Here is a 23193-nt window from a genome sequence, read left to right as displayed (position 1 = left end):
ATCCCTATCTCAGGATTAGCAGCAAAAATGCCAATTTACTGACGGCCAGCCTCCTCGTCGTAGTGGATAAGCGATATGAGGCTACGAGGGCCGAAGAGACGATTCATGGCCGGAAGGAATATTGTTCGCCACCAATCAGAATCTTCGACAGCGAGTAATAACACAACATCACAAGAAACTGGCCCTGAAAGCGTCTCAGTACTAGGCGAGACAACGAAACGCATGCTCAACACCCTTCCGTGGATAGCAGATGATGACAGTGGGGTTGTAGACCGCGTCCAGTTGCTGCCGCTGAGAAGCCATGCAGCACTAACGGCGTCGCCACTAGATGAATTGAGCCCGTTGGACTGCGATTTGCTTCGAGCCATTTATCGTGCAGGCTTTGATACAATCTTTAGCTCCAGGATGAGCAGATATGGCTGTCCGTTCCTGTAAGTTCACCATCATTACAGCACTTCTCCAAGGCGTCTCTGCCTAACGTATAATAGCTCTGAAAGTGGGGTCGGAGAGGACTACAACAGCATCTCGGATGTCTGTAAGAATCTGGATCGGTGGATGGCGGAGATGTCGCAACATAATCGGCAGCCGGCATGGAATGGTTCCACCCAAGAACAGGTCCTCGAAGATAGTTTTGAAGACGAGTCTCTTCGCAGCACCATTGCCGCTTTCTCAGCGAGGTGGTTACCTCTTGCCTCTCAATCTCGAGATGCGACCCTTGCTTACCAGGGCGTCATACTCGCGCTGTGGCGCCATGCGAGACGGGATATGCTCCGTGTGATCAACCGACCGTCTTACCAGTCAATGCTCGCACTCTTTCTGTTCGCCTTGACCCCGGTTCCAGCAGGAATTTCGGAGGAAGAAGAGGCTGATGGGATTTCTGGCCAAGCTTGTATTCATGCCGCCCTACAGCATATACAGACTCTTCGAGCTCGGCAGCGAAGCCTGCAGTTCAACGGCACCAGAGTTTCACAGCCCATGAAATCGACCGACGGCCCGCCCAACTTGGAGCTGAACAGGGCCACGGATTTTATTACCGCCGAGAACATAGCGTATTGGGCGGCACTGACCTTTGACACATCGGCCTCGCTCACCCTTAACTGCCGGCCTCTACTTTCCTCCGGTCTTTTTGGCTTTGAGGCCGAGTTACCGTGGCGTCTAGTCCGGGCTGGGGCAACTATATTTCAAACTAAGCTAGAGAACAAGCAGGCCCACGGCCACCACAATATGACGGATGAGCAGGCCAACCAGATCATAGCAAGTGGGATGGCATGGAAGCTTTTCGCGTGGAAATTAACTGCAGTCTTTAAGGAAGCGTTACGGGATGGTCATGATGAATCTGAGGTTCAAAGAGTATTTTCGTTGGTGGTCGGGGCAATACATCAGTTTAATACTATATACCGTCCTCCCTTGGAGGCGTGCCAAAGGCGCATGCCGTTCCTTGGGCAGCACACCAAGCTCCGATGGTGTGAGTGGCTACTCCCGAATTCCCCGGCGTATGCGTATTGAACTGACCTAATCATAGACTCGCTAATGCTCCACTATTACCTCAGCATATTGTTGCTGGCCAACATTATTGAGGCTACAGATCGCTTCGACTTGCTTGCTGATATAGAAGTGGCCTATGCGGACGCAGAGAGTGTGGTTGTGAACACTTTAATGTTCGGCCTTCAAAATACCGTCAAGTTGAGTGTAAAGGTGGAATCTAAATCGCACGATGATGTAGGAGTTACTCAGACGTCCATCATCGCTCCTTTCGTCTCCATAGACCCCTATCCGCACCATGTCGTCGCTGGTGTGCAGCTTGTTCAAAAGGCCGCCGACCGAGAGCTGGCGCGGGGGAAGATCAGCCAAGGTGCTCATGAAAACTTGCGAGCTGTTTTGGAGAGGACTTTGGGACATCTTCCGCAGAGTTCTAAATCGGTTAAAGCACTCAGGGATACATTCTCCAAGGGGCTGCAACGCGAAGGGGGAGAGCCGCCAATGCCGTACTCTGTTTAACATGTGCTATATACCGAGCTCTGCTGGGTGTTGTAGTAGTGGTTGTTGCTATATCGACAGAGCAGCCATGATCATTACCTCGGTCTAGTCAATGGTCCTCTCCCTATGGATAAGGTATATATGCTTGCGGCATCCATGCCAGCCCACTTGTGCTGTCTACAACTCGTGCGGATATTGAAAACATTCCTATCAGTGGGTTTTAATGTGGCTTTTGTTGAGATACAGACAAGTGGAGCTTAGTACGAAGTAGTATTGTAGGATATGTATGCTATCGAGTGGTGGGGTATCAAAATCCCTAGAGGTTCTCATGCACCTCGCAAATCCAGTGCATTCTGAAGGTCCGGTTGCGCGATTCATCGGTTCTGTCATTGGTATGATGGGAACTATTGAGCAAATAAAGCGGTAGCTGAAGAGGGACTTTGCAGGATTAGGCGCACAGAGTGGAATTGCCTTCCACTCGATGCCTGTAACCAACCAATCTCGGACGACATTGTCCACTACTTGGAATGTTCCATATTACATGTCTGTCATAATCCAATACATAATCATGTTGGAGCCGTATCCCAGCGTCAAGGCCCTTGCTCTCTCATCCAATCAGGGATCGAGAGAATCATGAAGACCACTGCGGACCCGCATTTGACGTCCAACTGTGGGTTACAGGATCTTAGCCGTGGCTAGTGAGCCATGACAATATCGGATCCGATGCGAGGCATTCCGTTTACCATGACCCTCGCTGGTACGGACATCGCGATATATATCGAAAATAATTATTTAATGTAGACACAGTCCAAGTCCTAATTGCCCAGCGGATACTGGGCTCCCCGATGACCTTGCTGGTCTGTGCGAATACACACCGCAGAGTGGTAGGCTTTAGCTCCACGAATAGTCTCAAAGGGAAGTACATGTTTCATGCTCCTGCCCGAATATTTACCATACATAGCGTCACAATTCTTTCCTACCAGTTTGTAGACAATGCCAAGGAAGAGTCGGCTATTGTTGGTTCTCCCTGCCAGTCTGCTGCCTTTTAGCCCGATGAAAGGACATGCCTAGTCGCTCTTGAATTCGTCCCAGAGAAGGACAGGTGGGAGCGGGACCGACCAGTACCGCAGATGGCATGGCCCCGTAATGCTCGGTTCGCTCCAGCAAACCAGCCACCGTCATCTCGCGCCCCAATCTTATCCCTTCCCTGCGTGAATAGACACAAAAGCTTAGCAAAGGGAAACGCTTCGTCCATGATTTTGGAGACTTTTATATTTTGGTTCTGATATGCTCAATTCGAGATACCCACTAAGCATACGGAGGCTGACTCCCAGTCCAGACACTCGTTGCGCACAACTCCTCTCATGCCAACAGGCAAGAGGCCAAGTATTCACGTATTCGCCGCTGAATGCGTCCGATACACAATCTGGTGACGGCACCGGGAATCCAATGGCAGGGATCGATTCAAGTGATGCATCGCTTTTCGCTAAGCAGGGGCTGGGGAAGCTGTGGAACAGGACCAGCTATGTTCAAATACAGTAGTGGCTACCACGAAGGCTGTCCGCACGGCACAGCCCCTACTAATGTCTTGAATGAAAAGTTTGATTGTCAGGAATCTTGCAAAGATACAGACACACCCAAACGTTGAGTTTTACGGGTCTCGAATCTTCGTCTGAACAGCCTTCCAGATGGCTTCAAGGACCCCCCTAGCTTGGGCCTGGTGGACGTCAGCTTAGGTACTTCAGGAGACGACAAACTTTGAATATATCCATCAGGTCATTGAAGAAATATAGACGATGTTCCCCTCTTGGTCCCCTCTTGGCCATACACTTTGGGAAGCTGGTCTGTCACAAGTCTTCTGACAATCGCATCGGAGCCGACAGATGATAGCTCTGTTCCTTGACAAGGCTTCAGAGATTCAGACGCAAGACCTGGCTAATAATGAGTCTAATGTACTATGAGAATTGGCTGACAACCGATGGTTACTGGGTCTTAATCGGAGCTCACTGTCGGTTACCCAGGATCCCAAGAGTTCCGTAAACTCTGTTGTCAATTGGTAGCCACAAACGACCCACAATACTGTAAACTTTTTCAGCTGCTGGATGTGCCATGTCTGGGGATTAGTTGCCAACGCGAAGAATTACGAGGGGAGAGCTTGGACCACCCTGCCGCCTTACGCGAAGTGAAGGGAAACTGAGTCGCTCGCTCCCACGCTTCTGGGATCCCTAGTGCGGGTATTATGCTCGTAATCCCTTTGAGTTTTAGTTCCACATTTGACAGACCCTCGCCGATCGGTTCCGAACAAGGACGTTGGGAACAATCTATAGATCGGGACGGTCGGATCCGGTATACTGGTCGGGAAGCGTAAGCTGGCTTTTGGGTGGTTCAATCGGTGGAAACTTTGGCTTGCCTTGAACCCTCCGTGCAGCCTGGCATGATTCATTGTTTAGGGTCGAGCCTTTGGCTTCCCCAGTGCTGTCGAAAGGCGGACAAGCAGAAATCGGTCTAAGGAGCTCTCAGTACTTAATGGCCGCGATGTTGGCCTTCTATTCCGCCCCATCATCCATTTCATTTGAACCAGTCAACCATGTCGCTCATGACGGATATCGATATCGAGAAGCCCAGCACGGTGACCGTCGAGCATGGAGATGGCCCTCCTCACGGCTCCGTTGTTGACAAGAAGCACGACAAGGCACCCGGGCCGGTGTACTCGGAGGAAATGGAGAAGCGCGTCCTCCGCAAGATGGACATTCGGCTGATCCCAATGCTGGCGACTCTCTATCTCCTCGCCTTCCTGGATCGTGGAAATATTGGGAATGCGAAGATCGAGGGGATGTTGGATGACTTGGGCATGAGTGGCCCTGAGTATAGTTGGTGCCGTATGGAATACCATCTATGAGCCCTAAATACAAGTCGAATGCTAATGCCGATAGTGACTGTCTTCTTCTTCACCTACGTCGCATTTGAATTGCCGAGTAATTTGATACTGAAGAGGCTCAGGCCCTCGCGATTGCTGCCTCTGCTGATGTTCGCATGGGGAATTGTCATGGTATTTCGTCCTTACTTGTAACCCTACATTCCACATTGTCGTGGCGACCCGAAAACCAAGAGCTCATATTTTGATCGAATAGACGTTGATGGGGATTGTCAAGAATTACCATGGGCTCTTGATCGCGCGTCTCTTCCTTGGGGTTGCCGGTGAGTTTGTGTTCTAGACGCCGATTGTCTAGGTTCCCGGTTCTGATAAGTCCCACTGTGAATACAGAGGCTGGCCTCTATCCAGGTATCGCATACTATATCACTCTCTGGTACCCCCGTCATCGCGCCCAATATCGTCAGGCACTCTTCTTCAGCGCGGCCAGCATTGCTGGAGCTTTCTCTGGACTCCTTGCCTACGGAATTGCTGTGAGTTTTGAGTCATGTCGGTCTTGTTATCTGCTAATGTTGTATAGAAAATGGATGGTGTTGGTGGTTATGCAGGGTGGCGCTGGATTTTCATCCTCGAAGGTATCCTTACAGTCCTGGTTGCGGCAGTCGCTCCTTTTGCCATGCACGATTTCCCTGAGACAGCAAAGTTCCTCACTGAAGAGGAGCGCCACTACGTAATTCACGTTCTGCGGGCTCAGTCTACTGGTGAGAATACGCTACCGGAAGGTGTTCTGAAAGAGGAAGAGCAGTTTCGTTTCAGCTATGTGATTGACGCCTTGACCGACTGGCAGATCTATGTTGGACTTTTCAGTATGAAACTACGCATTTGTGGCTCAATGTGTAGGGACGTCACTAATCTCAATTACAGTGTACTGGGGAATCACTTGTCCCTTATACGGGATCTCCTTTTTCCTGCCTTCAATCATCAAGGATCTTGGATACACCTCGTCAACCGCTCAGCTCCTCACAGTTCCCATTTACATTACCGCCGCTGGGGTTGCTGTTGGCGCTGCCTGGTTTTCTGATCGCCGCAAGCAGCGTTCTCCCTTCATCTTGTTTTTCATGTCTCTGATCGCCATTGGTTTCATCATCGTCATTTCTTCTACTGGTCGTGGAGTTCCCGGGATCGTCTATCTTGGTGTCTTCGTTGCTGTGGTTGGTAAGTCTGCAATCAACACCTTTTGACCGCGGATTACGTATTCTGACCCCACACTTCTTTCTAGGGATCTACCCTGCTTTTCCAGGTAACGTCACCTGGATTAGTGTCAATCTCGCCGGCGACTATAAGCGTGCGGCCGGAATGGCCCTGCACATTGGTCTGGGCAATTTCGCCGGGGGTATGGATCCTCAGTCCGGTTTCTCCCATGGTGATAACTGACAGCTCCTCTCTAGCAATGTCATCCAACTTTTACCGCTCAAAGGATGCACCCAACTACATCCTGGGCCATGCCTTGGAGCTGGGCTTCTGTATGATGGGCATCATCGCTGTCGTTATTCTGCGCCTGAACTATCAGCGCATCAACCGCAAGCGCGAGAGGCTTGATTTGTCTCAATATGATGTCTATCAGATGGTACGCAGAGGTGATCGTTCACCTATGTTCGAATACATGTTGTAGAACCGAGACTCAATTTTACCGGATGGAGGTAGTCAATGGCTCGCCTTGTATCGTTATATGTAAACTTATCTCCATGAATCGAGGTTAACGAGAACCTATCATTCAACTAAAAGCAAGATATTCTATACTAAAAAAATTATAGAACTGCCTCTGCTTTCTCCTATGCCGTACGATCATCCTATCGGGCTGTGACATCCGCTGTCGTGATTTAAACCGAGACTATCCTCTACCACTCTGCGAAATCCTCAAATTTCACATCCTAGGGAGGATGCAAGATTCTGATAAGGCAGGAGATTCTGGATTCCAGTGTGCTAGGAGTCTAGTATGTAAGATAGACGCATTTCCCTTTCCACTTGTGAGCATCTCCTTGAACAAGCTCTTCAAACATCCACTTTGCCAAGTCCAGCCGACTAATAGTCCATCCAATCTTGATACCCTGCTCCTCCTCATCTTGGTTCTTGAAGACCTCATCCTCCCAGATCCAACCTACTCGGACAGATTCACGCCCTTTCATTTTACCATGAGTCAACAGCGGCGGTCGTAGCATAACGTAGCCACCAAGAGGCGAATCAGCTTCCTTGGCTGCTTCACGTACAACCTTCTCCAAAACGGCAGTGTCCTCCTGGGCGATTGGCAGGAGCCACAAGTAAAGTGGAATCGATAGAAGAGGCTGGTCTCGCTGCGAGCCATGACCAACCGACGATATCGGTATGTATAGGGGCGAATTTGAGATTCCGCCTGTGGATCTCAGCTCACGGAGAGCATTAATCACTGCAATAGCAGTGTCTCCCGTGATGGTGGCATCCTGCATGCCAATTGGGCGGAATGGATTAATTGAGAATTTGGGAAGACTTGTAACACCACTGAAGATGAGTTCGGGATCGCTGCGAAGAAGCCTAACTACCGTCTTCACATCACGGGATGAACCTTCTGTGACGATGAGTTGCGTCTCGACAATCTCGTTAGATACGCCGAGATCTGACAAGGCCTTTCTGAGTTTGGATCCATCCCGGACGACTACAACGGTCTTTGTAAGTCAATGTATATAAACAATGGGCTGAGTGACTTACGGGCAGCGGCGCGATGGCCCGCCAGTAATGTCCATGCTAGCACATGACTCAGTGTAGCTCCGGTAGCGCCAACAAATGCCGCCTTAACACTCATCAGGATTATTAATTATATGAGAAGCCAGCTGAGGAACTTGGGATTTCTCTAACTTTCGGTTACATGTATTTTATATAGCAGACTCGGGGCGAGTTTAGACCGACGGAGAACCTTCAGCGGAGGGAAGTTGATCCGCTGTCCAAGATGGTTGGCCCACTTTCTGATACCGCTCCGTCCGCGGACCCCGAATATGTAAACTGTCAGCGTTCCTAAAGAAAGACTCAAGCTGGTTTACTTGCGCTTTGAGAGCTAATATATTTATGGGAAGGTTATACTGCAACTGTTCGGGAGTCAACGAACACTCATCTCCTGCCGTGCATTTACCGGTTGCGATTGTAATATACTATGTCACGAAACTTCATTGTTCTTTCTTCATAAAGAAAAGCAAAGTGTTATAGATTGGCAGTCCATGTTTACTTGACCTCCTTCTCGATAGTCATAGTACACGTTTTAGACACAAGATATTCTGCAACGGCGACATCCTTCCCAGACTCTTTACCGTAGCCTGACAACTTCATGCCTCCAAACGGAATCTCAGCAGCCGAGAAGTTACCGGTATTAAGACCGATCATGCCTGTTTCAAGATTCTCCAACATGCGCCAACAACGATCGATGTCCTTGGTAAAAACGTAACTTGCGAGGCCCATATCAGTGTCGTTGGCTAACTTTGTCACCTCCGCCTCTGTTCTGAACGAGTATACGGCGGCAATTGGAGCAAAGCTTTCCTCATGAGTGATTAGCATCGAGGAATTCATGCCGCGAATGATGGTAGGCTCGAAGAAGTATCCGCATCCAAATTCGCTGGCCACAGGAGCCTTCCCACCGTGAACCACTTTAGCACCTCGCTGGACGGCATCCTCCACTTGACGTCGGACCTTTTCCACTCCTCGAATGGTGGTCAGGGGACCCATAGTGACAGAATCCCGAGAACCGTGGCCAAGTTTGATACTTCTTGCGTGGCCAACCAACTTGGTGAGGAACTCTTCGTAGATCTCCTCCTGTACGTAAATCCGGTTCGCAGTGACGCAGGCTTGACCCGCATTGCGCCATTTAAGCGCCGTCAGCTGCGCAAGTGCCTGACATTGGTCTGCGTCCGAAAATATAATGAAAGGGCAATTACCACCAAGTTCCAGGGATAACTTTTTCAGGCCCTCAGCGCAGTGTTTGGCGATTATGCTTCCTATCTTGGTTGACCCAGTGAAAGAAACCTTCTGGACCAGTGGATGTTTGCATAGTGCTTCCGACAGCGAAGGGGTATTCTTGTTTGATGTTGTGACCACGTTCAGCACTCCGGGAGCGAACCCTGCCTTCACGGCCAGGTAAGCAAGGGTCAGCGCGGTCAAAGGGGTCTCCGGAGATGGTTTGGCGATCATAGTGCACCCTGCAGCGAGAGCTGCGCCCACTTTGCGCAGGATCATCCTATCGACATGTTTGTCAGATTCCTCGGTGAGCGCCAACGCATAGTTGCACATGGATGAATACTGACGCAACAGGAAAATTCCAGGGGACTAGAGCAACGCAGACTCCAATCGGCTGTTTTAAAACCAGTACTCGGCGATTTGGAGCGGATGGTATGCTAATATCACCACGGATTCTTTCTGCTTCTCCAGCAAACCACCATGTAAAGCCCGTTGCGTAGTCGATCTCGGCATAAGCTTCTACCAGTGGTTTTCCAGACTCGTAGCACAGAATGGTAGCCAGATCGTCACGGTTATCACAGATGAGTTCATGCCATTTCAGGAGCAGCTGGGCGCGGACCCTGGGATTTACAAGGCGGTACGATTGAAATGCCTTGTAGGACGACTGCACAACATCCTCAATATCCTCAACCGTGAGGTCTGGGCATGACGCGAAGACCTTGCCTGTTCCTGGATCTATATGCAGTCGCGTCAGATGGCATCAGAAAGAGGGGCAGAGCTTGATCATACCTTCAACATCGAATACTCCGCCTCCTTTGGCCTCAATACACGTGCCGTGAGAGTAGGCACGGGTGTGAAAGAGGGACGGGTCTCTTAACTGAGAATACATATACCTATCAGCGCATGGCATCCCAAAGCTTGAGACCTGAAGCGCTGTCCAGGTACACACACTTACCACAAAGGGCAGATTCTGGATATCGTTTTTCATCTTGGTATACTCCTTGAAGCGTCAAGGTCACGGAAATTGAGTGAACGATTGAGTCACTAACGTCTCCAACAACTCGTTGTAGCATAGCGATAATCAGATTCCTGCCGACTGGCATACTTATACTCAACAAGGTGTCACCAGAAATAAGCGCACGGAGTGGCTCCGAAATATTTGGGCCCATTCAGGATGCAGTGGGGTACTGTCGGGGTAGTTTTGGCTGGCAATTTCGTATGGAAGGCGCGAGGCGATGATACAAGGGATTCCGATGGATATGCTTTCAGTAGTTGATCCATATCTTTCCTAGGCCATTCGAAAAAGTTGTTGCTCGAGGCTTAAGACCTGTTCAGCTTTCCTATTCCGTCCGCACAAAAATAGACACAGAGTCAATCGCATGTTTAGCGTCTTAACAAAGAAGATCCTAACCTCCAGTACATCCCCGAGTTATGTGACCTAGAACCTAAGAAATCGCGGAGCCGTTGTCGTGGAGACATCTCTACATTGGAACCACTAGCAGACGGATCCGACGAATCTGGACGGCTCCGGTCTTTGCCAGCGAGAAGGGCCAGTGAGAAAACGGATCCGACCCGTACTTTGTCTAAGCCTCGCTACGGCGTTTGATCGACTGTATATTACGTGTGCGGGGTCATTTAGTAAAGCAGGGAAAGCGAACATAAGGGAACAGCGCAATATGCTTGCTCTCTTTTTGTCGGTTAAGAGCCGTTAGGATCGACGTTCGCCATAGGTCGAAAGTAGGCCAGGAAAACGACTAAATTTGAGAATTTGATTAAGTGGTTTCGGCTTTCTGCGCGCTCACTCAAGTCAGAGCAGAACAGGAGTTCCGTTCTGAAGAATTGCGTAAGGCCAAATTCTACTGGCCAGGATGCGACTTACGGTCTAGGTTATGGCTCGCAAAATTGTCCGATAATTGGGATGCTGACGTTGAATCGCTTCAGCTCGATGCCTTACAGACTAATGCAAATTGTATGGTCCTTCTCGGGATTTTGTCCGATGACACAGGCCCGATTCTGCATCTAATTCTACTGCCGTCCTGGAGTTTATTAAAGCGACCATCCTTCGCAACATCATCCTCTCATCGTGACAGCTCATTTATGAAAGGAAACTGGATATTATCAGATATGCAAGCCGTTATTTTCAAAGGCCCCCTCCAGGTTGCACTGGAGCAGCGCCCTATACCCGAGATTGTCGACCCTACCGATGTCATAGTCAAAGTCCAGTATACTGCTCTCTGCGGTAGGTGAGTTTGTCTACTTTGTTTACAGCCCTTTAACTTCGTCTACTGAGGTTCCCGAATGAACCAAAAGCGAGCTTCATGTTTTCCGCGGCCATCAACCCTCCGGATCCGAGTTTGTGATGGGCCACGAATTTACCGGTGAAGTCACAGCTGTAGGATGTCAAGTCCGGAGATTCCGTGTCGGTGATCGCGTCGTTTCCCCCTTCACCATCAGTTGCGGCAAATGTTTCTACTGCAGGCAGGGTTACTCGTCACGGTGTGCTTTATGCCTACTATACGGTACTGTGGCGTTGGATGGCGCCCAGGCCGACTATGTGCGAGTGCCTCTGGCGGATACTACTCTGATCGCCGCCCCAGCAGGTGTTGACGAAAAGAAACTTGTGTTGATGGCAGATATCCTTCCGACAGGCTTCTTCGCAGCTAAGAATGCCTTCGAGGACACAGTTAGTGGAGTGGCACAAGGCAGTACAGTCCTCCTGTTTGGATGCGGACCAGTGGGCATCTGTGCTCTGATCAGTGCACTTGAATACAAGCCGAAGCACCTTATTGCCATCGACAGCGTGCCGTCCCGATTGGAGCTCGCCCGGACGCTCGGGGCGGAGCCGTGGAATTTCCAAACTGATGGAGAGAGTCTGCGTAAAAGGGTGATGGACCTGACAGAGGGACGCGGAGCGGACATAGCTATCGAAGTAGTGGGACATAGCAGTGCGTTACGGATGGCGTTTGATCTTCTGCGACCTTGGGGACGCATCTCCAGCGTAGGGGTGCACAATGGCGAGATTCCTTGGACGGCCAATGAGGCGTATAATAAGAACCTCCAGATCCAGATGGGACGGTGTCCTGTTCGCAGTATTTTCGAGGATGCCCTCGCCCTGCTGATCAAGAAGCAGGATGCATTCAAGTAAGTTGTCCTTCTTTGATTTATCGAATCCCGGCTGGAAGGCTAAGCGGATAGCTTCATGGTGACCGATATCCGGCCTCTGTCGCAGGCGCTCCAGTCATACGACGATTTCAACCAGACCAAGACTCAGAAAGTCATATTCGAGGGAGGAAAATAACATGGTTCCTAGGAAGGTACCAGACCAAGACTCAGAAAGTCATATTCGAGGGAGGAAAATAACATGGTTCCTAGGAAGGTGCCAAACCAATCGCGCTTGGACTCGGCTGTTACTTTAAACTTTTCATGTTCCTGATCATGTTACAGGTGTGCTCCCATGCAATTTAATCAGTGGGCAAGGATTTTCGGTATGATATGCTGTCAGATTCGTGAACGCGGCAGTCTCAGTTGAAGCTCAATCTTGTGAATTTGTCCCACCGATGTTGCAAGATTGTTGGTGGAAGTACATGAACGTCCAAGTAGTGCTGAAATCAGATGTGTTGCAGCATTATTAAGACACCTATTGTCTCACGCTATCTGGAACAAGGATATCAGTATATCAGTTTTCCTCTGTCAAGCACAAAGTGTCCGTGTATTGCCAGATAAGGAGTTAATTTAAAAACTGGGGAAGTCTCAGATACATCTGCATACATGCAATAGGAAGAGAGTGAAGCCCCTAGTTTGCAAGAGCTATATCGTCTGTAAAACAGGCTGGCATCTTCTCACTGCAGATGGCACAAGAATTCGAGCATGAGCATACGGCGTGGCCAGTCTTCTTTCGTCTGTTGGTTGATATGCAGGCTCATATCCCAAGTACGGCCCTCCCAGATCATCTGCCTAATTTTAGAAGCTCCTTGTTCAACAGCAACGACTGAGGCTGACAATAAACCTGTGACGGATGTCCAGTTGTTTCTCGCCAGTTTTGTTTTTGAGGAGTCCGCGTGAAGGGGCCGAGATGGCTCGCGCAAGCATGGCAGTAGCCGCGGTACTGAACCAGTTTCTGAAACTGGAGTTGCAAGATTCGCAATCAATGGCCAACCTGATCAAAGCTAGAGCACTCAATGGACGATGCCATGCGGGGTCCCGTGAGCAGCCACAGTATGGGGTACTAACATTGTCACCACCTTACAGCAGGCCTCACTAGAAAGCCGAGTGAAGGGCGTCTTCTCAGCCAAGATTATCATCTCCCCCGTGCACAATACCTGTTTCACCAGCTTGGTCAAATTGTCGGATCCGACATCCAGTGATGATCGCTTCCGACTTGCATTTGTTCCTAGGGGCTAGTTCGTAGTTTCCCCAGAGAATAAAAACCTCCGTGGGCTATCGTTGAGTCCGCAGACATTTGGAGACGATTCCGCGGAGAGGACGTTTATACTTGTCGTCAGAGCTTTGATCCCAAGGGAAGAATTACCATTTCAGGCTGTTTTCTGGATGGTGAAGTATATGTATCCGTCCTCTGGTCCTGCGGCTCTCTTTTCTGCTTCCAACTTCGCCACACAGAGTTCGCTTGCCGTCCACCTGCCTATGCAATTCACCCATACCCCTCCCTTGCTGATCTGAGACTTCTTGCGTAAAGCAGGTGACCATGCCTGGCATCGTTCGTTACCTAGCAGTCGCTGGTTTCGCAGGCACTACATTAGCTGCTCCACTTGAGGCGTATAATATCGATCCGAGCTCTGTGTCCGTCTCGGGGCTCTCAAGCGGTGGCTATATGGCGGTACAGCTTGGTGTTGCCTACTCCGGTACCTTCCAGGCGGGTTTTGGTGTTTTTGCCGGTGGTCCATATGATTGTGCTCGCAACCAATATGTAAGCCAGCTGCTTCTCGACAATTCACCTATACCAGAATATCTATACCAGATGAACTAACAGTATAATCCTCCGGGGTTCCCCCCGAATTTAGTACACCAATTGCATGTACAATCTGAATCCGTCCATCACCACACCCACTGCGAACATGAAATCCTGGAGCGGGAATCAAATTGACCCGATCAGCAACTTGATGTCCCGCAGGATCTATATGCAAGTTGGCTTAGCTGATACTACGATCGGCCCCAATGTGATGGGCAGGCTGAAGTCACAGTTGTCAAATTTTGGTACCTCGTCTTACATGACGTATATCACCACGTCAGGTGCTGGGCATACCTTTCCGACTGACTTTGACGCATCGGGTGATAGCCAGTGCAGCGACTCTTCTTCACCTTACATTAGCAACTGCGGCTATGACGGGGCTGGAGCGGTCCTACAATGGATGTATGGTGCCTTGAGTGCTCGTAATACGGGTCCATTAACAGGCGATGTTATCCCATACAGCCAGACTTACTCGTATGGTGCAAATGGAATGGCTACTACAGGCTATCTTTATGTTCCAGCTGCCTGCAAGGACGGTTCAACTGTTTGCAAACTGCATGTGGCGCTTCATGGTTGTCTCCAGAGCTATGGCCAGATCGGTTCCAAATTCATCAATAACACAGGGTATAACAACTGGGCTGGTATGGGACACCTCCAATACGTACATTCGTCCGTCTCACCTGCTAACAATCTTCATGTGGAATCTTACAGATACAAACGACATAATTATTCTCTACCCTCAAGCAACTACTGACAGTTCGCTACACACAGTCTGGAACGGTGCTGTACTCTCGAACTCTAACGCCTGCTGGGACTGGCTCGGTTGGTACGGTAATAATGCTGACCAAAAGGGAGGTGAGTGGTCGCGTGTCTCCGCTGTCAGCGTTATCAAAGCGATATTAACGTGAGGATCCTCTTCTTTAAGGAGCCCAGATGACTGCAATCGTGAATCAAGTCAGACGGATCTTGAGTGACAATTAAGGTCCAAGAAAACCACCGCCCACGCCTCAGCCTCACGGAATGCATCTGTAGCTAAGCCTTGTCCCTTTGTCAGGGTCTGAAATAAGGTTTCGTGTGCAGGAAAAGTTGTCAGCTCGCCCAATTGCTTATTAACAGACTATTCAATCTTGATATGGCTTATCCCCTTTTTAATCTTCTTGGCAGTTGTAGGAGGGAAAAGGCTTCAATAATGTCGCCGTATGTTGGTGTATATATATCACGTGAGGAGACATTAGGCCAATACAACTACTCCCTATACACCACCGTTTTCTGCAACCAGTCCCTACGTTCTCAAAAGACGTTGCCATAAGGGTATATTGCCTATAGGCTGGTAGTTTATATAAAGCCCCCGCAATAACAAGTACGAGCAGATTGAGTCTTGCTCTTTCCAAAGCTGTTAATTAAAGCTGTAATCTTTGTTATGAGCGTCTTCATGTCCAGATTTGAACCCCGAGTTGAACCACTGAGCACTTCTGTGTTCGGCGTTAAGTACTCATTCCCAGTCCCAGCATATAATAGTCGATGGCTATGCGGGATCTACCCCCGCTACTTGTGGGCGAGTAGTTACAGTAGACCCTACGGTCACCATGGGAGAAGAATCTTAGTGAAAACTGAACGATTCGGAGCAAGGCACGAAGTCCGATCCGTCGACTGGCGACTGGACTGAAGAGTGGAACAAGTGGGCTATTCGCAAGATCAGCACGGAACTCGGTTGTTGAAGCGCCTGCTCATGGAAGAAGATTTGGAGAGCCTGTCTCTCGTGGCTGTTGTCGGAACCGACGTGCAACAGAAAACACCATCGGAAGCGACACGAAATCGGAAGGAAAGCGAGCGTTGAGACCATCGTGCCTCAGAACCTGGGCAGTTACAATGGACAGATTGAGACTCCAGGGATATACACAGTGGTAAGAAACTTAAAATATTATTACCATTTTGTCTCCTAAAAATCCATACCAGCGATCATTTACAGCATGATGTCTCCTCAATGGCTGGTCGGTCTGAATTTGTCACTTTGCAAAAGGTCATCAAAAGCTGGAAGAATATATTGGTCCCATGCTGAAACAGGAAATAGGTTTCCTGGTTTGACAATCGTCGACACCTACTTTGGCACCGACTTCGATTATCATTCCGTTTGCTGTTGCCGGAGCCTTACCAGGTCGGGAAGCCATCCTAACCTTTCTAGCCAACCGATTCGTCCAGATATCTTCAACTTTCACCAGCTAAATCTTATAATCCCCGTTAATACCTACAGCAAGTACAATCAATATCTCTTGGATAACATGTCAGCCATCCACAACCAGCTCCAGCAAGGCGCCGTCCCCAACTCTATATCCAACGTCTGCCCCCAAGGCACTAAGTTTCACGTCTTGGAGGTCGGTTGGCTTGAGTGTGACGAAGGTTTCGTCATCCGAGGTGGCAACACCAGCTTCAAGAGCAACGAGGGTGAGGCCTTCGTCAACAAACGTCGCCAAATGCCTATGTACTGTATCCTGGTCGAGCATCCACACGAGGGCCTCATACTCTGGGAGACAGGGTGTGGGAAGGACTATCCACAAGTTTGGGGTCCGGCTATCTCCGATATCTTCTCTCGAGTCCGGTATGAGCCTCAGCACGAGCTCCGTGCCGCTGTGGAGGCCACCGGGAACAGTATTGAAGATATCAAGAAGATCATAATCGGGCATCTCCATATGGATCACGCCGGAGGTCTGACAGAGTTTGCAGGTAGGAAGGATGTCGAGATCTGGGTCCATGATAGGGAACTCCGAGGAGCATTTTGGTCTGTGGCTACAGGGGCTGATGCGGGTGTCTACCTGCCGCATTATCTTGATTTGACATTGTACATGACCCTTCTCTCTTGTTTTACGGTGCTTAGAAAGAGAAGCATATCTAACAGATGTAGGAACTGGAAAACTTTCGACGACCAGACCTTCGACTTCTGTCAGGGCATCACTCTCCACCATTTACCCGGGCATACAGATGGCCTTATCGGAATGCAAATCAATATGCCTGAGACAGGAACATTCTTTTTTATCAGTGACCACTGTCATGTCATTGAGAACGTAAGTAAATTGTTCTTTATCTTCCAAAATCCATCCTCCTCCAACATCGGGCTGACAAGCGGGAGTGGCGAGACGGCATCCCACAAGGATGGCTCGCCCGTGATCATCCAGCCTGGTTCAGAAGCACGCAGCGACTTAAGCATCTGGAGCGAATTACACGGGGCCAGGTTATCCCGGGCCATGACAAGGAGACATTCCTGGCGCTGCAGAGGCAGGCGAAAATATTCACTTAGTGCTCGTCTAGCTAGCTACCTTACTTGCGTTTCTCCAAAACATCATACCGTGCCTACTGCGATCCCTGATTTGGATGGTCATATGCGGCAGCAGATTTTTTCGTGCATATCAGCTGCAAAGCTGTCTTTCAATCCGAAGCAAGGCGCAACAGTATTTACCGGAGTGGATGCAGAATTCGAAAATCTCTTCCAAGCCATTATCTAAGCTAGATATTCTTAGTATTGGTAGAATAGCTTCTGTAATATCTCTACGAAAGCAGGGTAGCTCAATTAGGATTTTAATGTTTCTTAGGAATTGCAGTGCAAAGCTATATCTAGGGCTAATGCTTGAGGTGTGTGAGGTGCTAGTTTATATAGAGATATTATACTATGCTTAGTATTCTTCACGCTTAGTATACTTAGTATACTTAGTATACTTAGTAATTTAGCAGGTGTCTATACTTAAATATATGTAGTCCTCCGCTGGTGGGTACATGGGGCAGAGTGCTTAGGGTAAGCTGAATGATAATGTCGAAGATTTCGGTCGGTAGTCAACGAAAAAGGGCATTGCGCCAGACAAGGTTGTTAAATACAGCAGGGGAAGCGGAGCAGCGAAGAATCAAATTGACATACCTAAAATATATAACATAATCCACGGCCGACAAAGTTGAAGTCGACGGTCACGAGATTGAGGGTTCCTTGTCGCATTGGACACGAAGCAAATTATCCTTTGGAACACATTTCTCGACGAGCTAGTATGATCTCTGGAAGGATCAAACCTATTGTTAGCTCACCGACCTAATGCAGGGCATTGTTCCGCCAGACCAGCCAGGTTAGTGCGCCGTCCGGTAGAATGTCAAGAAGAAGAAACACTTTATTCGTGACGAGAATGAGATTACTACTACAAAGCACCAATACTGAACCACCGGCCCGCATTCTGCACTTAGTTAACCGTTCTACACGGTGTACAGCGATCTCTCAAACGTTCTTCGTTCACTTACTGATGATATGATGTCTTGCCGGTCAGAAAGGCTTAGTTCCAAAACTACCAGTCAAATTCTGCCAATAAAGGTTGGCCAGAAACATAGTTTACGTACGTTATGTGCATCAGTGTTCCAGAGCCCAGAGCTTCAACAGTCACATTGCCAGCTGAAAACTCGGCGGTGTGGGTGGAAACTTTCGAAAGGTCAGTTCTGGATAAAATACTTATGTACAACTCTTTGCGTTGACCTCGTGGCGATTTGATTTTCTGTCATGTATAAAGCAACCCATGCATACGGCTAGCCCTTCAACAATGCGGGTCATCAGCTCGACCGGGCGAGCCTCTGTGAAATGAGCACCTGGATTGCTTGAGCTGATTATAGTCGACGAGTTTAAAGCCATCAAACGTGAGGATTTCAATGCGACTAATGCTTTGTCCGCGGCCAATGATGCTTTGCTTGGTGAATCGACCTTTAAATGTTAGAACAACTCTGCTAAGATCGACACCCGTGCCAAACCTCAACGGCAGGAGGACCCAAACACGAACGACACGAACGATGCGGAGCAAATAGGATACTTACAGGCTCACATTTCCACTGATGGCGAAGGTGGAAGCCGAAGGGTTTGAGGTCCGCCAGTCTCAATGCACGGCGGAACTGTTGATGCCTGTCTTCGAGAGTTCGGGGTCTGAGGACATTTGAGTGACAGACCTGCAGGAGAAAGCCTTTTCCTTTTTGTTCATCCAGCTAAACTTCACACTTTCCCCTAATCACGTTAACTGGGACGATGCATTTGTATTGCGAGGATTGCCGGGGCATGACATGCGAAGCTGGTAGGTTCCCCTTGAATTTGAGTACTACTATAATATCTCCGGCTCCTTGTAGAGCACGCTCGTCCTCTGACTCCTTCCAGTTCAGAGCACCCAATGACCGAACAAGATCAAAGCCTAAACCTGGCTCATAATTGTCATTAGCGACGTCAACAGCATCACTTGGGTGGAGAAGCCCGTTTAGTATCCACTGCAGATGAACGTGATATGTTCTTACCGTCGGATCAGCCATGTGCTTGCGATGCGCTAGCTTCCCTCAGTAGAGCTCTTCAACAGGACGGTCCTCACGTTAAGGCTCTGTAGTTCCATCCATGTCGTTATGCACGCGCAGAGGCAGGGAATGGTTCCAGTTGTCATTCACAATCGCCCATTTGAGGAAGAATCGGCTCACGGTAGGTACATGAATACGTCTTGTTACTGGAGGCATCAACCTGGCATTCCCTTTTGGGAAGATTGTGTGTGGTGATGGTGAACGACCACCAGACAACACTAGGAGGCAAGACGCCATCATACCCCTTGCACAAACACTAAGCTGTTGTCAATTTCTTTTATCTTCTCTTCCTCTTCTCTTCTTCCTCTTTTCCCTCCTGCCCTTCGAGCTATCACTACAATCACGATTACTATTTTCTCATCAGCAGAAATGGCTACTCAGATGGCTTCTGTTATCAACTCCGGTTCGGCTACAGCTCGTCAGCCAGCTGCTGTCTCTGGCTCCGGCGGGAGAAATCCTGACCGGAACAATGGCGACCGGCGCGGTCCTGGCGAGGGTAAGGTGAAGAAGGCAAAGAAGGTAAACTCAAGCAAATATCCATTTCAGTATATTTGAGCTGACAATGCCCTCTACAGAAGGGCCAGTGGTGTGTTTTTTGTCGCCGCTGGGGTCACGACGCTGCGAAGTGTCGTGTTGGTGCCCGCGTCCTGGCCGCCGTGGTAAGACCGATACTGCTACTCTCATGCTAAAGTTATGCTGACTATGACTTCTCTTTGCAGGCTGTGACTTTCCAGAACCAGGAAGCTCCTCCCCCTCCCCGTCCTCCTAGCTCGCAAAATCGTCCTCGAATGGAGGGCCCAAACAGTCGAGAGCGTCGTGCAGAACGACGGAGGCTGCAGCGCCTGCAGCAGCAAATAGAGGAGGATCAGCAGCGCCAATTACAAGGCCAGGAGGATGAACGGGAGCAACAGGTTGATTCGCCTCAGGGTGAAGAGAAGGACACTACTGGTGAGGCCGATCGCCTGTGAGGCCCGCGTGTTCCTTCGGCGCTGGATAAGTGTCCTTGTTTGCCTGGCGGCACTGAAGAAGTGTCCTCATTATCTCTGGAGGCACTGAAGAAGTGTTCATATTCTTTGACGGCACTGAAGAAGTGCCCTCTTCCTGACGGCACTGAAGAAGTGTCCCTCTTCCTGACGGCACTGAAGAAGTGTCCTCATCTTCCTGATGGCACTGGAGAAGTGTCCTTTTCCCCCACAAGCCATGTGGCAATTTGTTGTGGACACTGAACAAGTGTCCTCGTGCGGCTGGTGCTGGAAATGTACCCCCGACACATTGCCTTTAACCCTACTGAGGAAGTAGGTGCCTGGTAGTCATCTTCGATGACCTCCAGGCCTCCAGCGGTAAGCTCACACCTCACCGTGGTGCTGGAGTCTAGTAACCTGTTTCTTTCAACAGGTGAAGCTAAGATGAGCTTTCTGTATATAGCGCCCTTGCTCTGTATATAGCATTCTTGCAGTCGAATTGGTGGTTTTCCATCTACGACAAAATCGAAAATGAACTACAGTACGATTAATTTATGACACAATGTGACCAGCTACCGGGTTCCAATCTTAAGAATAGAGCTTCTAGTAGACCATAACCTCGAAGTAAGCTGCACAGCTAAGCAATGCAGCAAAAGCCACTCGATTCCCCTCGTTTCCCATCACATCAGGACGGTATATTGAGGGTCCGTATGCCTGCAAGAACGATTTTTGACGGGCTACTTGTCAGTGCAGAAGCAGTTAAAGTGCTCTAACTTTATGGTAATATGTTAATATTCTTATCATTTTATGACATTCTTCCCACATGATGCTCTACTGCGTACGGAGTAGTGAGTATTCAAATGGTACCCGCAAGCCAACAGGGAAAACGGGCCTCCGCTCCAAAAGTGGTTAGACTACCCGGAACAGGGGATGCTTGGCAACTCAGGCATTCACATAATTAGTTGCCTGGTTGGCTTGTTTCTGCATCCCAACGATGTAGATCGGATCAACTCCATAACTTCTCCATCTTACCACTACGCTTCCCAGAGTGACGTCTACCTTTCGTTGTCAAATTATATCCGTATAGGCTGGTCATACAACTATCCAGGTGATTTACTTGCTGTCTGATACGCCAAAGCCACAGGCTGGCGCAGTCTATCCTGGTCTTTTGGGACCATGCCCTTGTAAAAGTAATATTTCACCATGTTGACCGTAGACATGTCTCCTTGGGCGGGATCGCTACTGCGGTTCTTCAAGGGAGGGAGAATAATATCTTGACACTTTGAAGTAAGGAGAAGTAGTTGGAGGATGGAGAATTATTATTTTTATCCTGGATTGTGCCTCCTCAGTTTTTCTTGTGAAACACGCAATCCTAAGGCGTGTAAATCTAGTAAGTAACAATCCAAACATCCTAGAAATGACCACAGATGAAATTAAGTGTGCGCAGCAGAATGAGCATGTTAATACATTTAACATGGCCCATGTTGGTTCCTAGCGGCTATTGTTGATAAGGAATGTGCCTGGCTCATCAGCTAATGAATTAGTGCTGTGTACTGGGGCGGGCTCTCTCAAACACTGCTCCACCTAATCATTGTCCACGTCTCTGCTGAAGTTGGTTGGGGCGCATTGCATTACTTTTCATTCATTAAACCCCTTTGCCCAACTCAGCACAGGATATATTATCATGTCCTTACTGTATTTCTTATGTCTGGCATCTCCGCATGATAGACCATGATTAGGTTGCTGTCTTCAGCCAGACTATCGTTGCGCCCGCACGGTTTACAGTCCAGAATTAGTTTTCCTGTCCTCCACAAGCTGCACACGCCACTTCAGCGCAACCAACTCCGCTCCGCGTGGACTACCACCACATCCAGCTCAATGGCGACTAAGGATGAGTCCATCGCTCATTGCTTATACGAGCCCCTTGAAGGTGTCGAACGGCTTGAGAACTATCGACCAGGGGGCTATCATCCCACCCAAATCGGAGACGAGTTTCATGATCGATATCGCATTGTTCATAAGCTGGGATATGGCACCTATTCAACGACCTGGCTAGCCCGTGACGAACAATCTAATAAGTATAAGTATGTTGCAGTAAAAAATTTCTACAGCAGATTCAAATCCAAAGGAAGCGGACATCATATCATCTCTCACCTGTCGACATCGCTCCGCAGACACCGATCTAGGCAAGGCAATGCTTCCTTCAATTCTGGATAGGTTCACTATTCACGGTCCAAATGGTGACCATACTTGCTATGTCACAGCACCTGCGAGGGCTAGCCTATCTGCGCTGAAAGACGGGTCATGGGTCCGTTTATTCCAGCTTGATGTAGCCCGGGCATTGGCCGCACAGCTCGTCCTTGCTGTGGATTATGTACACGCCCAAGGATTTGTCCATGGAGACCTTCATCTGGGGAACATTCTTCTCAAACTTCCGCCTAGCTTTGATCAGCTGTCACCCGAACAATTATATGAAGAATACGGGGCACCGGAACTAGAGCCAGTTATTCATCTGGATGGTAATCCACTTCCTCCTGGCGTCCCATCCTACGGCATTGCGCCCATATGGCTAGGAGAAGCGAGTGAGGAAATAATACTTGCAGATGCCAGGATCTTGCTTTCTGACTTTGGCGAAGCTTTTTTATACCCGAAAGAACTGAAATATACTTCTTGCACTCCCCTCGTTGTACTGCGGATGACCTCTACCAATAGTTTCCGTTCGTTCTAGACTGCCCTCTCTACCTCGTAGTTTGTACCTGTTGAAATATAATACCACTAGGCTAAAAAGGTATGCGGACGTGATTTCTATCAGTCTAGCATCTCATATCCATAGTTATATTTTCCAACAGTACCTTAATTTTGAGTTCTGGAGACCACTGGTACTATCATAGTCTGCTTCAGGCACCAGCCGTTTCCGGCTGGTCTAACTACTTCTGGTGCGGAGGGGCCCGCTCACAGGGCTCGGCGTAGCCTAAAGAGGTAGCGGTATATAAGCATGTTCTACGCTGATGATTCCAAGAGGAATCATCATTGGAACCGTTTGTTAAGGCATTGGAGTAGTAGCTGCCTAGAACACTACTTCTTACACC

General features: G+C 49.0%; 9 protein-coding genes across 9 annotated transcripts, besides 4 other annotated features; 7 read left to right on the top strand and 2 right to left on the bottom strand.

Moving 5' to 3' along the window:
* Positions 1–405: 405 nt before the first annotated feature.
* Positions 406–1998, top strand: NFIA_044810 (uncharacterized protein; the record flags this gene model as incomplete). Its single annotated transcript, XM_001267558.1, has 3 exons — positions 406–431; positions 489–1465; positions 1523–1998. 3 exons carry the CDS (start codon positions 406–408, stop codon positions 1996–1998), a joined length of 1479 nt encoding a protein of 492 aa, XP_001267559.1.
* Positions 1999–4564: 2566 nt separating this feature from the next.
* On the top strand, positions 4565–6521 carry NFIA_044800 (putative MFS transporter; the record flags this gene model as incomplete). The annotated part of the gene is made up of 8 exons (XM_001267557.1): positions 4565–4856; positions 4911–5026; positions 5109–5175; positions 5243–5382; positions 5430–5715; positions 5774–6064; positions 6129–6242; positions 6298–6521. 8 exons carry the CDS (start codon positions 4565–4567, stop codon positions 6519–6521), a joined length of 1530 nt encoding a protein of 509 aa, XP_001267558.1.
* Positions 6522–6840: 319 nt separating this feature from the next.
* NFIA_044790 (uncharacterized protein) lies at positions 6841–7685 on the bottom strand (the record flags this gene model as incomplete). Its single annotated transcript, XM_001267556.1, has 2 exons — positions 6841–7538; positions 7592–7685. The coding sequence occupies 2 exons, from the start codon at positions 7683–7685 to the stop codon at positions 6841–6843; spliced, it is 792 nt and encodes a 263-aa protein (XP_001267557.1).
* Positions 7686–8098: 413 nt separating this feature from the next.
* Positions 8099–9812, bottom strand: NFIA_044780 (NAD-dependent succinate-semialdehyde dehydrogenase; the record flags this gene model as incomplete). Its single annotated transcript, XM_001267555.1, has 3 exons — positions 8099–9104; positions 9172–9559; positions 9614–9812. 3 exons carry the CDS (start codon positions 9810–9812, stop codon positions 8099–8101), a joined length of 1593 nt encoding a protein of 530 aa, XP_001267556.1.
* A 1136-nt stretch (positions 9813–10948) lies between these two features.
* Positions 10949–12122, top strand: NFIA_044770 (alcohol dehydrogenase family protein; the record flags this gene model as incomplete). The annotated part of the gene is made up of 3 exons (XM_001267554.1): positions 10949–11067; positions 11135–11965; positions 12020–12122. 3 exons carry the CDS (start codon positions 10949–10951, stop codon positions 12120–12122), a joined length of 1053 nt encoding a protein of 350 aa, XP_001267555.1.
* Positions 12080–12212: a microsatellite.
* Positions 12213–12911: 699 nt separating this feature from the next.
* NFIA_044760 (uncharacterized protein) lies at positions 12912–13225 on the top strand (the record flags this gene model as incomplete). Its single annotated transcript, XM_001267553.1, has 2 exons — positions 12912–13046; positions 13100–13225. 2 exons carry the CDS (start codon positions 12912–12914, stop codon positions 13223–13225), a joined length of 261 nt encoding a protein of 86 aa, XP_001267554.1.
* A 301-nt stretch (positions 13226–13526) lies between these two features.
* On the top strand, positions 13527–14771 carry NFIA_044750 (uncharacterized protein; the record flags this gene model as incomplete). Its single annotated transcript, XM_001267552.1, has 4 exons — positions 13527–13748; positions 13843–14431; positions 14502–14645; positions 14716–14771. 4 exons carry the CDS (start codon positions 13527–13529, stop codon positions 14769–14771), a joined length of 1011 nt encoding a protein of 336 aa, XP_001267553.1.
* A 1298-nt stretch (positions 14772–16069) lies between these two features.
* Positions 16070–17287, top strand: NFIA_044740 (N-acyl homoserine lactonase family protein; the record flags this gene model as incomplete). Its single annotated transcript, XM_001267551.1, has 2 exons — positions 16070–16626; positions 16690–17287. 2 exons carry the CDS (start codon positions 16070–16072, stop codon positions 17285–17287), a joined length of 1155 nt encoding a protein of 384 aa, XP_001267552.1.
* A 184-nt stretch (positions 17288–17471) lies between these two features.
* Positions 17472–17504: a microsatellite.
* A 2007-nt stretch (positions 17505–19511) lies between these two features.
* Positions 19512–20110, top strand: NFIA_044730 (uncharacterized protein; the record flags this gene model as incomplete). Its single annotated transcript, XM_001267550.1, has 2 exons — positions 19512–19661; positions 19862–20110. The coding sequence occupies 2 exons, from the start codon at positions 19512–19514 to the stop codon at positions 20108–20110; spliced, it is 399 nt and encodes a 132-aa protein (XP_001267551.1).
* A 28-nt stretch (positions 20111–20138) lies between these two features.
* Positions 20139–20327: a microsatellite.
* Positions 20154–20326: a microsatellite.
* Positions 20328–23193: the final 2866 nt, after the last annotated feature.

Source organism: Aspergillus fischeri, genomic scaffold (genome assembly GCF_000149645.3).
Source record: "Aspergillus fischeri NRRL 181 1099437636244 genomic scaffold, whole genome shotgun sequence".
Lineage (NCBI taxonomy): Eukaryota > Fungi > Ascomycota > Eurotiomycetes > Eurotiales > Aspergillaceae > Aspergillus > Aspergillus fischeri.
The sequence above is the reverse complement of the archived record's forward strand: the minus strand, read 5'-3'. Positions and strand labels throughout refer to the sequence as shown.